The sequence below is a fragment of the Gorilla gorilla genome, chromosome 5 (assembly GCF_029281585.2).
Source record: "Gorilla gorilla gorilla isolate KB3781 chromosome 5, NHGRI_mGorGor1-v2.1_pri, whole genome shotgun sequence".
Taxonomy (NCBI): Eukaryota; Metazoa; Chordata; class Mammalia; order Primates; family Hominidae; genus Gorilla; species Gorilla gorilla.
This window is the reverse complement of record NC_073229.2, coordinates 49,672,733-49,686,611: the sequence shown is the minus strand read 5'-3', so window position 1 is coordinate 49,686,611 and position 13,879 is coordinate 49,672,733. Positions and strand designations below refer to the sequence as shown.

Genomic DNA, 13,879 nt, shown 5'->3' with positions numbered 1-13,879 from the left:
GTGAGCAGGTGATCACAGAAGAGGGTGGAGAGGTGGGGTGGAGTGGGCATTGCTAGTCCATAAAGGTCCTTGGTATGAATTAGAAGAAGGCACTCCTTCCTCACCATGAGGGGTGTGGATGCAGCCCAGAACACAACTTGGAGAGCAGAGCTGGGCTACATGTCAACCAAAGCATATGCGAGGGCCCTGAGAGGCTGCATACATTACACATACTAGCAACTGGGAGCAGACATGGCCTTATGAGATGAGGCTAGCCTGGCTAGGGGCCTGCACATAGGAGCACTATATAGGCTCAGCCTCTCTCCCAGGAGAGAGACTGAGACCTGCCTCTCCCTCCTACTCCAGGTCAGACAGATGTGCGGACCCTCTGCAGTCTCCATGGTGTGTTTGATCTGAGCCGCTGCACCTGTTCCTGTGAGCCAGGCTGGGGTGGGCCCACCTGCTCAGACCCCACAGATGCTGAGATCCCTCCCTCCTCCCCACCCTCAGCCTCGGGGTCCTGCCCAGATGACTGCAATGATCAGGGTCGCTGTGTCCGTGGTCGTTGCGTGTGCTTTCCCGGCTACACTGGCCCCAGCTGTGGCTGGCCATCCTGTCCCGGGGACTGCCAAGGCCGTGGGCGCTGCGTGCAGGGCGTGTGTGTGTGCCGGGCAGGCTTCTCAGGCCCCGACTGCAGCCAGCGCTCCTGCCCTCGAGGTTGCAGCCAGAGGGGACGCTGTGAGGGTGGGCGCTGCGTGTGTGACCCAGGCTACACTGGTGACGACTGTGGCATGAGGAGCTGCCCTCGCGGTTGCAGTCAGAGGGGGCGCTGTGAGAATGGGCGCTGCGTGTGTAACCCCGGCTACACTGGCGAGGACTGTGGGGTGAGGAGCTGCCCTCGGGGCTGCAGCCAGCGGGGACGCTGCGAGGACGGGCGCTGCGTGTGTGACCCCGGCTACACTGGCGAGGACTGTGGTACGCGGAGCTGCCCCTGGGACTGTGGCGAGGGCGGGCGCTGCGTGGACGGCCGCTGCGTGTGCTGGCCCGGGTACACAGGCGAGGACTGCAGCACGCGGACATGTCCGAGGGACTGCCGGGGCCGCGGGCGCTGCGAGGACGGCGAATGCATTTGCGACACGGGCTACAGCGGGGACGACTGCGGCGTGCGCAGCTGCCCTGGCGACTGCAACCAAAGGGGCCGCTGCGAGGACGGCCGCTGCGTGTGCTGGCCGGGGTACACTGGAACCGATTGCGGCTCGCGCGCCTGCCCACGCGACTGTAGAGGTCGCGGGCGCTGCGAGAACGGCGTGTGTGTTTGCAATGCGGGCTACAGCGGCGAGGACTGCGGTGTGCGCAGCTGTCCTGGGGACTGTCGTGGCCGGGGCCGCTGTGAGAGTGGCCGCTGCGTGTGTTGGCCGGGGTACACAGGCCGGGACTGCGGCACGCGCGCCTGTCCTGGCGACTGTCGCGGGCGCGGGCGCTGCGTGGATGGCCGCTGCGTGTGCAACCCGGGCTTCACCGGTGAGGACTGTGGGAGCCGTCGCTGTCCCGGGGACTGCCGTGGGCACGGCCTTTGCGAGGATGGCGTGTGCGTGTGTGACGCAGGCTACTCAGGGGAAGACTGCAGCACGCGCAGCTGCCCCGGGGGCTGCCGAGGCCGCGGCCAGTGCCTAGATGGGCGGTGTGTGTGCGAGGACGGCTACTCTGGCGAGGATTGTGGTGTGAGGCAGTGCCCGAATGACTGCAGCCAGCACGGCGTGTGCCAGGACGGTGTGTGCATCTGTTGGGAAGGCTACGTGGGTGAGGACTGCAGCATCCGCACCTGCCCCTCCAACTGCCACGGGAGGGGCCGCTGTGAGGAAGGGCGCTGCCTGTGCGACCCAGGCTACACCGGCCCTACCTGTGCCACCCGCATGTGCCCGGCTGACTGCCGGGGACGTGGGCGGTGTGTGCAAGGAGTGTGCCTGTGCCACGTGGGCTATGGCGGTGAGGACTGCGGGCAGGAAGAGCCTCCAGCCAGCGCCTGCCCTGGAGGCTGCGGGCCCCGGGAACTGTGCCGGGCAGGCCAGTGTGTGTGTGTAGAGGGCTTCCGAGGCCCTGACTGTGCCATCCAGACATGCCCAGGGGACTGCCGTGGCCGAGGAGAGTGTCACGATGGCAGCTGTGTCTGCAAAGATGGGTATGCTGGTGAAGACTGCGGAGAAGGTGAGCAGGCGGCCTTCCCCAGTGTACTCTGGGACTGTTTCTGTGAACAGGAGCCATGGGGAAGACCTGAGCCTGAGGAAGAGTGGAGGGAGAGCATGTCATTCCAAGGAGCCAGTGCCCACCAAAGGCAGCAGAACCACAGGGGTGGGGCTTTCCAGTGGGCAGGACTGGCCTTCAGATCTCTGAGGAGCAGGTTGGGGCCCATTTAGTTGCATTTAGGGAGATTCTGTGCTCCTGAAGATGGAGAGAAGGTGAAGGCGATCCAAGCCCCGTTCAGCCCTCTGTCAGCTATTCTCCACTAGCAGAGAGGAGTGGGAGTTAGGATGGGCCTCTTCGATGTCCCTGAGTAAAAGGGGCTGTGGGTGGGGGTGGTTGCCTTGTGCTAACCAGCTTTCCCTAACCCATTCTCTTGGGCAGAGGTGCCAACCATTGAGGGCATGAGGATGCATCTCTTGGAGGAGACAACAGTTCGGACAGAGTGGACCCCGGCTCCTGGCCCCGTGGATGCCTATGAAATTCAGTTCATCCCCACGGTGAGAGAGATGCCAAGCTCCAGGAGGGGACTGAGTGGGCAGGACAGGGGGGCAGGGCTCACCTCCTGGAGGAAGTTCCAGGTGATCATTGGTTGAGTCCAGATGGCTGGGTACCTGAAGCTGCTGTAAAGGCTTTCTTAGCCTGCTTGACACTGGGCACTGAGGCCTCTGCAGCATCTCCAGCAAGCATTGGTCCCACACAGTTGGAACACCTGGTAACAGAGAGCTCAGTACTTCCTGAGGCTGTCCAGTCCATTGTTGGTCATCACTGTTAGCTGTTATCATTGTTGCAGAATCCATCTGCCCCTATTCTAGCACCCGTCCGTTGGCCCTAGCTGGGTATTCATCAGCAGCTGGAATGTTTTTTGCTTTCCCTGTGTCCTACACCACAGGCCTTCAGGTATTTGGAAACACCAGCCTGATGTCTTCATTCCTCAGGCAAAACCTCCCAGTTTCTTCGCCCCTTTTCCCTAAGTCTTTGTTCTCTGAATCCTTTACCTTCCTGTGATTCTTGCTTTTTTCATGTGCCTCCAAAATGTGGGGACAGAGAGGGGCCCACTGACTTACTCTGAATTTATGGACACTTTTCTCAGAGCTGGCATATAGCAATTTGTAGTCACACAAGCAGGCAGCTGTTTTGGTCATATTTGGTTTTTTAAGTAACTTTTAATTATAAAAGTAATATAGGCCCCGTGCAGAAAACTTAGAAAATACAGATTAGCAGGGAAAAAAGATGGAAGGAAAGAAGACAACATTCAACTATATACACTTTTTTTTTTTCACCTAAATATAGGCCTTTGCATTTGGCCCTGTTCAATGTTATCTTTTTTGGTTTGGGCCAAGCTGTCTAGGCTGTTGCAATAATTTTGAGTCTGTGAACTTCATCTCCCACCTCCTTGTCATCAGCACATGCAAACCAGTTTTTTCTCTGTCTCCCTCCAACTTGCTCTTTTTTTTTTTTTTTTTTTTTTTGAGACAGAGAGTCTCACTCTGTGGCCCAGGCTCGAGTGCAGTGGTGCCATCTCAGCTCACTGCAACCTCTGCATCCCAGGCTTAGGTCATCCTCTTACCTCAGCCTCCCAAGTAGCTGGGACTACAGGTGTGCACCACCTTAGCCTGCTAATGTTTGTATTTTTAGTAGAGACAGGGTTTCTCCATGTTGCATGCCCAGGCTGGTCCTGAACTCCTGGGCACAAGTGATCTGCCCGCCTCAGCCTCCCAAAGTGCTGGGATTACAGGCATGAGCCACCACTCCCGGCCATCCAACTTGCTCTTAAAACATTAGAGGGAACACCCTAAGGACAAAGCCTTGTAGTCACTTATTTGGGGCCTCCCTTTGTGCAGACTGGGCTTTTAAGATATGGTCGTTTCCCCAGCTCCAAATCTTCTGACATTTCTACCATCCAACTCATGTTTTCCTGCATCATCCCACAAATGCCATATGGGGTGTGGGCCATGTCATCCTCATCTTCATCAGCTTAGCCAGGACTCTGTAAAAATAAACAACTCCCTGGGCCTAAAGCCTCGGAAGGCACCAGGACAGAAGGGGACAGCTCAGAGGAACTGTCATCCTCACTCCACTTTGCTTTGTCTTGTCATTATGCTCCTCAGGCCAGCCCCATACTATGTTCTGCCTCTCCTCACTCTCCAGCCAAAGCAGAAGCAGAAATCTCAACTTTGTGGTGCAACCAAGATAGCTTGAATTTTTTCTTCTGTTTAAACATCTTTTTTTGTTGTTGTTATAAAAATACTTTAATCACGAGACAAGAATTTGGCAACTAGAGAAAAGAAAAACAATTCCTGGCTGCTCCTCACTAAAACAAGCACCGCTAACATTTTAAAGTGTTTCTCCCCCTCTCTTCTTCTCTGTATATATTATTTACATAGCTCTAATCTTGAAAGGGTGGGACTTCGAAAAGGAAGTTTCCTAAGAAACTTCAGGGAAAGAAGAATTAAAATAAACACTTGAGATAAGAGGAGCTTTTAGGGCAGCAGTTGTCTCCTGCTCTGAGTAAATAAATACAAACCGATCCTTGGTGTTGTCAAGGGCGCCGCTTTCCAGTTGAAGCCCTAGACTTTCTCCCTCACTCAGAGCCAGGGTGGTGGTGCCAAGTTGGCCTGTGCCAGGCTTGGCCATGTTCTTAGCTCATCCATTCTGCTCTCGGTATGGGCGTCTGTCACATTCTGGGTCTTCTCTGAGCCTGGGTGTGGAAAACACTCCTGTAAAATTGGTCCCCAGACACTCCTCTTGGGCCTGGGCTACCCACCCTCAGACCATGCTTTCTGCTGTCTGTAGCTGGTCCCTGGCATCGTACCTTCTGCCTTGGCAAGTGCCATCTATTTCTTTTCTTTTCTTTCTTTCTTTTTTTTTTTTTTTTTTTTGAGACAGAGTTTCGCTCTTGTTGCTCAGGCTGGAGTGCAATGGCGCAATCTCGGCTCACTGCAACCTCTGCTTCCCAGGTTCAAACGATTCTCCTGCCTCAGCCTCCCAAGTAGCTGGGATTACAGACACCTGCCACAATGCCCAGCTACCCTTTGTCCATTTCTGTGGGTACAGAGTATATTCAGTAGCTGTCCTCTGGCTGCTGCTGTCATCCTAGAAGCCTATCTCTACCTCTTACCTTCCTTCTTCCCAGAAGCACTTCTCTCTCAAAGCCCAAACTCTGCTATTCCAGATCAAGGGACATACCTAGTTATTGGAATTATTTTTCAGAATGCAGAAGAAGAAAGTTTCTCCTCTCCCTGTATATGTGGCGCTGTTACTCTGACTCAGTGGTTCTCAAAGTGTGTTTCCTGGACCTGCAGCATCAGCATCACCTGGGAGTATGTTAGGCATGCAAATTGTCAGACTCCCCCACTAGATCTACTGAGTCAGAAAGTCTGGGCACAGAGCCCAGTAACCTGTATTGCAACAAGCCCTCCAGGTGATTCTGATGCCCCTCCAGCCTGAGGCCCACTAAGTGAAGGAATGTTGCTATTTTGCAAAGTGCTAGCTCCACTATGAATGTGAGAGAAAGCATGGGGAAACTGAGGGAGATGAGTTCCTGAATGAGAAAGAGGTTCAGATATTCCTTGTCTGGGTGTGTCCTGCAGCCTGGAAACCAGGGCTAGGCTAAGTGTTCACTGGGACTCAAAACCTCACAGCCTCAGAGAAGTTTTTGCTTGGGTCTAGTCTAAAAACAGCAATGAGGGTGAGATAAGCTCCAAGGACCAGCCAAGGTAGAGTTCATCTGGAGCCATGAGGTTAATATTGAGATAAACTCTAAAACTTCCCAAGAACAAAATCAGTGAAGCAGGCCAGGCGCAGTGGCTCATGCCTGTAATCCCAGCACTTTGGGAGGCCAAAGTGGATGGATCATCTGAGGTCAGGAGTTTGAGAACAGCCTGACCAACATAGTGAAACCCCATCTCTACTAAAAATACAAAATTAGCTGAGCATGGTGGTGTATGCCTGTAATCCCAGCTACTTGGGAGGCTAAGGCAGGAGAATCCCTTGAATCTGGGAGGCAGAGGTTGTAGTGAGCTGAGATCGTGCCATTGCACTCCAGCCTGGGAGACGAGCGAAATTCCGTCTCAAAAAAAAAAAAAAAAAAAAATCAGTGAAGCAGCCAAGCTTTACCAAGGGGCAGAGCCAGCTGCCAGCATCTGTTTAGAAAGACTGCTTCAGGGCCAGGTGTGGTGGCTCACGCCTGTAATCCCAGCACTTTGGGAGGCTGAGGTGGGTGGATCACCTGAGGTCGGGAGTTCGAGACCAGCCTGACCAACATGGAGAAACCCCATCTCTACTAAAAATACAAAATTAGCCGGACATGGTGGCACATGCCTGTAATCCCAGCTACTCGGGAGGCTGAGGCAGGAGAATCGCTTGAACCCGGGAGGCGGAGCTTGCAATGAGCTGAGATCGTGCCATTGCACTCCAGCCTGGGCAACAAGAGCAAAACTCCCTCTCAAAAAAAGAAAAAAGAAAGCCTGCTTCAGACCAGTAAGATGGTGCTAGGAGACGTAGGAGACATGGGTTAGGTTGATGGACTTTCAGGGGACTGTTCCCAGATGGATCTCAGGAGGAACCAAGAAGTGTCTAAAGGATATATATAGGGAGAAGGAGAACTCTGGGGATAGGCTTGCCTCACTGAAAGAACCAGACATCATCAGGGAGCATCCAAGGTGTGTGTATTGCGGCTGTGGGGATGGGGTGGGTGTGGATAAAGAGAAAGAGACATACACACACACAGAGAAAATGAACAAATAAATTCTGGGAAGGGTAAGGATTTCATGGGTCTTGAGTTGAGGCCAACCCAAGGCTTCCTAGGCTGGGGTATTCTAAGGCAGGGTGAATAGGAGAGGGCTAGAGGTCCTATGTGCCTAGGAAAACTTTTCAACCCAGAAAACTGACAAAGCTTTACTTCATCCTCAACCCAGAAATCTCTACGTGGCCTTCTCATCTGGTTTTATACTTTGGTATTTACTATGTTGATTTCCCCACAGTTCTCTTGGTTTAGGAGAGTACCTTTTGAAATTTCCAATCCTACTTGGCTGAATGGAGGTGTCCCCATCACAGCCAACATAGCTAGGCAGAACACAGCATCCTTAGCGGCTGTCCTAGCTGGACAGCACAGCGAAATGTGGGGCCGTTAGAATGCTCACAGATGTCCAGTTCCTCCTGTTTCCCCAGTGGTGGGCATTCCAGGAGACCCTGCCTGGAGCAGGGTCCAGTAGATTCCCTTTGGAGGCACCACACATAATCATAATTCCTTAAATGTACACTTGTAGGAGTGTTGTTTTCTCACAAGCATTTGCTAAGCATAGAGATTGTTGTAAGTATCTCATATATTCAAGATGTGGCCATACATTTAGCTATTAGAGTCTCAGCTACCTGAGGACAGGGACCATATATTTTATTTTTGTGTCTCCAATGCCCAGCATGATGCCAGGTACAAAATCAACAATCAGGAAACATATTTGTGGAACTTTGAGTAGGTGGTTCTTGTTTTGAGGAGCCTACAACCCGGGTGAAGAGACAAGAAAAGTCCCTCAAGGGAAAGGTTGTGATGCGGGTCCCACTCCTATTACACAGCCATGAGCAGGCATCTACGAGGAGGTTCAGGGTGAGGCAGACCCTTTAAGGAGAAAGTGCAACTTGAAGGGGCATCCTTGATCTACTTCATTTGTTCTGACAGGACCAAGCTTAGGAAAAGGCTCCTCATGCCCAGGTAGTCAGAGTTGCCAGGGCAAAGCTGGAGGGAGAGTCCTGGTGCATGTTGGGTGGAATTCTGGCAGATGAACACGGGGTGCCCATGAGAGGGGACTCTGGCAGATAAATAGGGGGTGCCCATGAGAGGGGACTCTGGGATCACACTGCCAGGGCCTAAATTCTTGCCATTTTCTTGGTGTTGGTGACATTGGCAAGATACTTGTCCTTCTGTGTCTCAGTTTCCTTATCTGTAAAATGGGACTAATAGGACCTGTTTCGTAGGGTTGTTGTGAGAATTAAGTGAGTTCATGTGTGTACCTCGCCTAGAACAGTGGCTCACAAGGAGTTAGCGCTCTCAGCATGTTTGCTCCCCAGCTTGTACAGGGTCAAGTTCCACACAGTACCATGTTGACACTGTTTAGAATTGGAGAAAGAAGAGATAAGGGGGATTGAGCAGCAGAGGCGAGAGTGCCAGCCCCTGAGCCACCTGGTGCTCTCTCTCACAGACAGAGGGGGCGAGCCCCCCATTCACAGCACGGGTTCCAAGCTCTGCCTCAGCCTATGACCAGAGAGGACTGGCCCCTGGACAGGAGTACCAGGTTACTGTCCGAGCCCTTCGAGGGACCAGCTGGGGCCTTCCTGCCTCCAAGACCATCACCACCAGTGAGAGCTGGGGCTGTGGGGAGGGGTGTCCTGAGTGGAGATCTGGACTAGAGAGGGAATCTGCCCTCCGGGAGGGCAGAAGGAAGGGGCTGGATGGGGGCTAGGCTCTTGGAAGGAAAGATGATGATTGAAGAACCAGACACCCACCTGAGCCCTCCTCTTTAACCTGGCTAGTGATCGATGGGCCCCAGGACCTCCGAGTGGTGGCTGTGACACCGACAACACTGGAGCTTGGCTGGCTGCGTCCCCAGGCTGAGGTGGACCGATTTGTGGTGTCCTACGTCAGTGCCGGCAACCAGAGGGTGCGGCTGGAAGTGCCCCCTGAAGCAGACGGGACGCTGCTGACTGACCTGATGCCAGGCGTAGAATATGTGGTGACTGTCACAGCGGAGCGGGGCCGGGCAGTCAGCTACCCAGCTTCTGTCAGGGCCAACACAGGTATGGCTGGCCAGAGGTTAGGGAAGGGCCCTGGTTTCCCAGCCTTGGATCCTCCTCCTCAGGAGCCCAGGCTCAGGGCTCACAGACGACTCTGAATGCTTCTGGCAGGTGTGTGGCAGTCTCGAGGCACCTGCTGGGGGCCTTGCTCTGTCCTGAGGCCGCTGGGGAGACAGAGCCCTCAGATGCCTGGAGTCCTGTAGGAAGGTTGCAGGTTAGCCTATGAAAGGAATGGCCCCAGGGAGAGAAGTGAATAGGAGATGCTGCCTGATCCAGTCAGTTAAGGGAGGTTCTTTTTTAAATTTAGGTACTGGGACAGGCCTTGTGCTGATAGATCTTGTGGGACTGGAATTAGGCAGATTAGAGATCATCAGTGCTGCTGACTTTTGGATTGGGATTGCTGGGAGGTGGGTCTCACAGCAGTGATTTTCCACTAAACCTCGAGGTTTCTTAACAGATACCTGGATATTTTTCTTTTCCTGTGACAGGGGGACACCCACCTCGCTGTAGCTCACGTTCTCTTCCCCGACTCCCCTTTCTCTCCTTCAGCTACAGGGCCCCACCCACGGGCTTCTCTCTTCTTTCTAGGGCACCAACAGTGGTGGGCTTGGAGGGGAATGGGGGGGCTGCGGGACACTGACCGATTTCCCTCCGTTCTCTTTCCAGGTGGGGCTGGGGCACAGGGAAGAGGCCTCTGGCTCTGGTGGGAGGGATCGAGGGAGGGGCTGCCGCGGGAAGGAGTGCCGGGAGGGAGCTGCCACTGACCTGTTCTCACCTTTTTCGCCCCTGGCAGCACCAGGCCACTACAGTTACCCGGAGGTGCGCCCCCCATCCCCGCCCCCCAAGTCCCGGCCCCGGCCAGCCCCAGCCCCGCGGCCCCCACGGCCCCCTCGGCCCTCGAGGCCCGCAGAGGAAAGGGAGGAGGAGTCCCCGCCCAGGCCAAGCCTGTCCCAGCCCCCACGGCGGCCTTGGGGCAACCTGACTGCCGAGCTGAGCCGTTTCCGCGGCACGGTGCAGGACCTGGAGCGCCACCTGCGGGCTCACGGCTACCCACTGCGGGCCAACCAGACTTACACGTCGGTGGCGCGCCACATCCATGAATACTTGCAGCGGCGTCTGTTGGCCGCCGCCCCCGCCGGCTCCCCCGCACCCCCGCCCCGCCACCCCCGCCCCACCGCCAGCCCTGATCCCGGCACCAGGAAACGGGACTCCAACCAGGGAATCTACGGCCTCTCGCCTGAAGGCGTCGACCGGGTGGCTGCGTCCCGCCACCCCAAGCCAGAGGTGCTGGGCAGTTCCGCCGATGGCGCGCTTCTCGTGTCTCTCGACGGGCTCCGCGGCCAGTTCGAGCGCGTGGTGCTGCGCTGGCGGCCTCAACCGCCTGCAGAGGGCCCCGGCGGTGAGCTGACTGTGCCGGGCACCACGCGCACCGTCAGCCTGCCCGACCTCAGGCCCGGCACCACCTACCACGTGGAGGTCCACGGGGTGCGGGCGGGGCAGACCTCCAAGTCCTACGCCTTCATCACCACCACAGGTAGCGTGGGCTGGGGCCACGGGACACCCATCCCTTGTCCAGCCTCACCTGCCGTTGGAGCCTGCATTCATGAATTCCTCCCACTGCCACCCCCTACTGCACCCTTCTACCTTCAGGCCCTACCTGGCCGGGGCTCCAGGGGGCCCCCAGGACAAAGCACGAGTCCATTGTCCCTAGAAGACGTCCCCACCCCAGGGTCCTGGCATCCATCCTGTGGATACCTAAGGTCAAGGCAGCCCCTTCTTTGGGGTTTCCCGGGACACTTCCAGGATTGTTATTTTAGGCAATAGAGGGTGATGTGGTTGGGGCACCTGCAAAGATTCACTGGAGCAGTTTGAGTGGGCTGGGAATTGAAAACAGTGATTCCCGTTCTGACTCACTGTGGTGAGAGTGGCTGAAGACTGTGGTTAGTGGTTACTGTTTTCCACAATTTGGCCTTGACCTTGAAGGGACACATCAGAACTGCGTGGGGGTGGCCTGGGTGCCATCAGGCAGCAACTGTATATTGGGGAGGTGAAACCACTGTTTCTTAAGCTGGCTTTTCAGACCCCCTGGCTCACTTTATGCTGGTCTCTCCCACAGGAACGATGTCTGGGCTTGGGGAAAGGGCACCCTGTGGCTGCTGTGGGGAGGGTGGTGGACCTCTTCTTCCCCCATAGGGCCCAGATGCCACCTGACCTGGATGTCCACCCCCACACCCTCTCTCTCTTCCCACTGCCCACTCTCCTCTTGCATCCTCCCTCTCTAACACCACTGTCTTTCTTCCAGGCTTCTCACTGCAGCACTAATGGAAGCCACCTGACCACCACCCAGTGGGGGGGATGTATGTGGGGAGGGACATGGAAGTCTCCGGGGGCTGGAGGTCATGGAAGCCTTGTGGGGTGAAGGATAGCAGGCTTTATTTTACTTATTACCTGCCTGAAACACAGGCCCGTCTGCTCAGGAATGTGGTAGATGGGGGTGTTTGGAGGATTGGCTGACCTTTGGGAGGAGGGAGTGGCCCAGGTGAGGGAACCAGAAGTAGAAGTAGAACAAGGCTCTTAGAGGCTGGAGGGCAGAACCTGGGGACTGGGGATTCCTTTCTAGTTCTCATACTGGACTCTCCTCTTTTTCTCACCCTGCCCCTTCCCAGGGTCCTCACCCTCGGGCCTCTTGGGGACTACCGATGAGCCTCCTCCCTCAGGCCCCTCGACGACGCAAGGGGCCCAGGCTCCTCTCCTGCAGCAGCGCCCCCAGGAGCTGGGAGAGTTGAGGGTGCTGGGCAGAGATGAGACAGGGCGCCTCCGTGTGGTCTGGACCGCCCAGCCCGATACCTTTGCCCACTTCCAACTGCGCATGCGGGTGCCCGAGGGGCCGGGGGCACATGAGGAAGTGCTGCCAGGGGACGTCCGCCAGGCTGTGGTGCCTCCACCCCCTCCTGGAACCCCGTATGAGCTGTCACTTCATGGGGTCCCTCCTGGGGGCAAGCCCTCTGACCCCATCATCTACCAAGGCATTATGGGTACATCTTGGACTCTGCTCAGATCAATATCCTGAGATTGGGGGAGGAGCTGGGGTTATTGGGACTTCAGAGGTAGGATGGATATTGAGGGGCCAGTGAAGGGCAGGGCTGATGTTTGGGGCTGGATAGAGGAGAAAAGGAGAGAAAAGGAATTGCAGGTTCAGCAGGAAGATGGATCGAGGGGAATCTTAAAACAATGATGAGGATGGGTGGGGAGAGGGGGAAGAGGCAGAGGTAAAAGGGCCAAGGGTGGGACAGAGATTCCAGGAGAGAGGCTGAAGGTCCCTGGCCCTCCACCTGCAGCTTTCCTTGCCCTGTCCCCTGCCCCCACTCTTCGGTTGCTCCTCTGCCCTTCCCTGCCCTGTAAATCTTTCAGGGTGGGCATGGGAAGGCCTCTGGACACTGACCCTCAGCCCCCAATACCTCGTCCCTGGGAGCCTGGTTTGCAGTGGATGGCAGTCCATGGTCCTATCAGCCAGTTTCTGCTGGGGGTGAAGGCTCCTTGGGGCAGGGGGCTCCACAGCCATCAGGACTTCAGACATGGATGAGGTTTGCAGGACCAGTGAAAGACAGGTCCTGGGGTACCTGGCTTTCACATCCCCTCTTTGTTCCTCTCTGTGGGACCAGGGTGGCTGACTCATCCCCCAGCTCCAGGTCAAGCTCACCACTGGGAGAGAGGGTGGTAAGAGAGACAGCAGCTCAGGTGGGCAGAGGAGCCTTCAGACTGCTCTGATGCTGCAGCAGGGTGGCTTGAAACTCTCATTCAGAACCGGGGGGACCTGAAACCCCCGCAAAGATCCTGGTGTGCAGAGAGACCAAGACCTTGTGAGGGATGGAGAAACTGTCACAAGGGAAGGAGCAGAGATTGAGAGGGAAATGCCCCTCTTCCAGGAGAGCTAGTCACTGAGGGGTGGGCAGATAGAGTCTTCCGGGGAGGGATCTATCCAGGATGGAGTGAGGTGGGCAGGGGAGAGGGAAGGAGACACAGACAAGAGAATGGTTGAGTCCACTATGCTTTGCTTTTGCCTCTCAAACTCCAGACAAGGATGAGGAGAAGCCTGGGAAGTCTTCAGGCCCACCACGCCTGGGTGAGCTGACGGTGACAGACAGGACCTCCGACTCCTTGCTCCTGCGCTGGACGGTCCCCGAGGGCGAGTTTGACTCCTTCATGATCCAGTACAAGGACAGGGACGGGCAGCCCCAGGTGGTGCCCGTGGAAGGACCCCAGCGCTCGGCCGTCATCACCTCCCTGGATCCTGGCCGCAAGTACAAATTTGTCCTGTACGGGTTTGTTGGCAAGAAGAGGCATGGTCCGCTGGTGGCTGAAGCCAAGATCTGTGAGTGACAGCAGTAACACCCTGCCCTCTGTACTGCCCTGAAGAGGTTTTCTCAGTGCTTTGGGAACCTGCTTTGGGAGCTCCGGGAAGGCTTCCTGGAGGCAGTGGTGCATGAGCTGAATTCTGAAGGGAAAGTAGTGGTGGGGCAGGCAAAGAGTTTGAGAAGCTCAGTGCAGCCTGAGGGAGTCACGGTGAGTAAGGTGGGGATAGCATGGCCAGTAAGAGAATCACTGTTACAGTTTCCTCTGGCTGGAGAACAGGGCATGTGGGCGGTGCCAAAGGGCCTGGTCTCAGGGCTTCCTGTGCTGTGCTGAGGGGCTTGGGCCTCATTCGAAGGCCCCTAGAGGGCCTCTGAAGGGTAAAGTGGGAGAGTGATGAGACTAGATATTTATCTTGCAAATAGCCGGGTGGCTGCTGAGACTAGCTGGAGAAGTGAGTTAAGAGCTGGTAAGGGCTAGCAGGGTTGATCCTGCCTATAATCCCAGCACCTTGGGAGGCCAA

At 55.9% G+C, this 13,879-nt stretch overlaps 1 protein-coding gene and 1 long non-coding RNA gene across 15 annotated transcripts in view; one reads left to right on the top strand and one right to left on the bottom strand.

Moving 5' to 3' along the window:
* Positions 1-13,879, top strand: part of LOC101147118 (tenascin-X-like) — a 57,130-nt gene that overhangs the window by 403 nt on the left and 42,848 nt on the right. For 8 of the 10 annotated variants that reach the window (XM_063707477.1, XM_063707475.1, XM_063707474.1 and 5 more), the window contains exons 2-8: positions 346-2,184; positions 2,602-2,717; positions 8,415-8,571; positions 8,746-9,009; positions 9,800-10,540; positions 11,673-12,041; positions 13,082-13,378. In XM_063707477.1, coding sequence (XP_063563547.1) covers positions 346-2,184; positions 2,602-2,717; positions 8,415-8,571; positions 8,746-9,009; positions 9,800-10,540; positions 11,673-12,041; positions 13,082-13,378 — 3,783 coding nt within the window. The remainder of the gene's footprint in view (positions 1-345; positions 2,185-2,601; positions 2,718-8,414; positions 8,572-8,745; positions 9,010-9,799; positions 10,541-11,672; positions 12,042-13,081; positions 13,379-13,879) is intronic. The other 2 variants (XM_063707480.1, XM_063707481.1) reach the window with 2 other exon arrangements.
* Positions 3,364-10,341, bottom strand: LOC115935023 (uncharacterized). 5 transcript variants are annotated; one of them, XR_010134242.1, is made up of 4 exons: positions 10,222-10,341; positions 8,719-9,203; positions 4,745-4,918; positions 3,364-4,207 (listed from the first exon to the last, which is right to left on the bottom strand). It is a non-coding gene; the product is annotated as an uncharacterized lncRNA (long non-coding RNA). The 5 variants fall into 5 exon arrangements; XR_008680586.1 differs by lacking the exons at positions 3,364-4,207; positions 4,745-4,918 and adding an exon at positions 7,596-8,322; XR_004070752.2 differs by lacking the exons at positions 3,364-4,207; positions 4,745-4,918 and adding an exon at positions 7,596-8,322 and having other exon boundaries at positions 8,719-9,226; positions 10,222-10,320.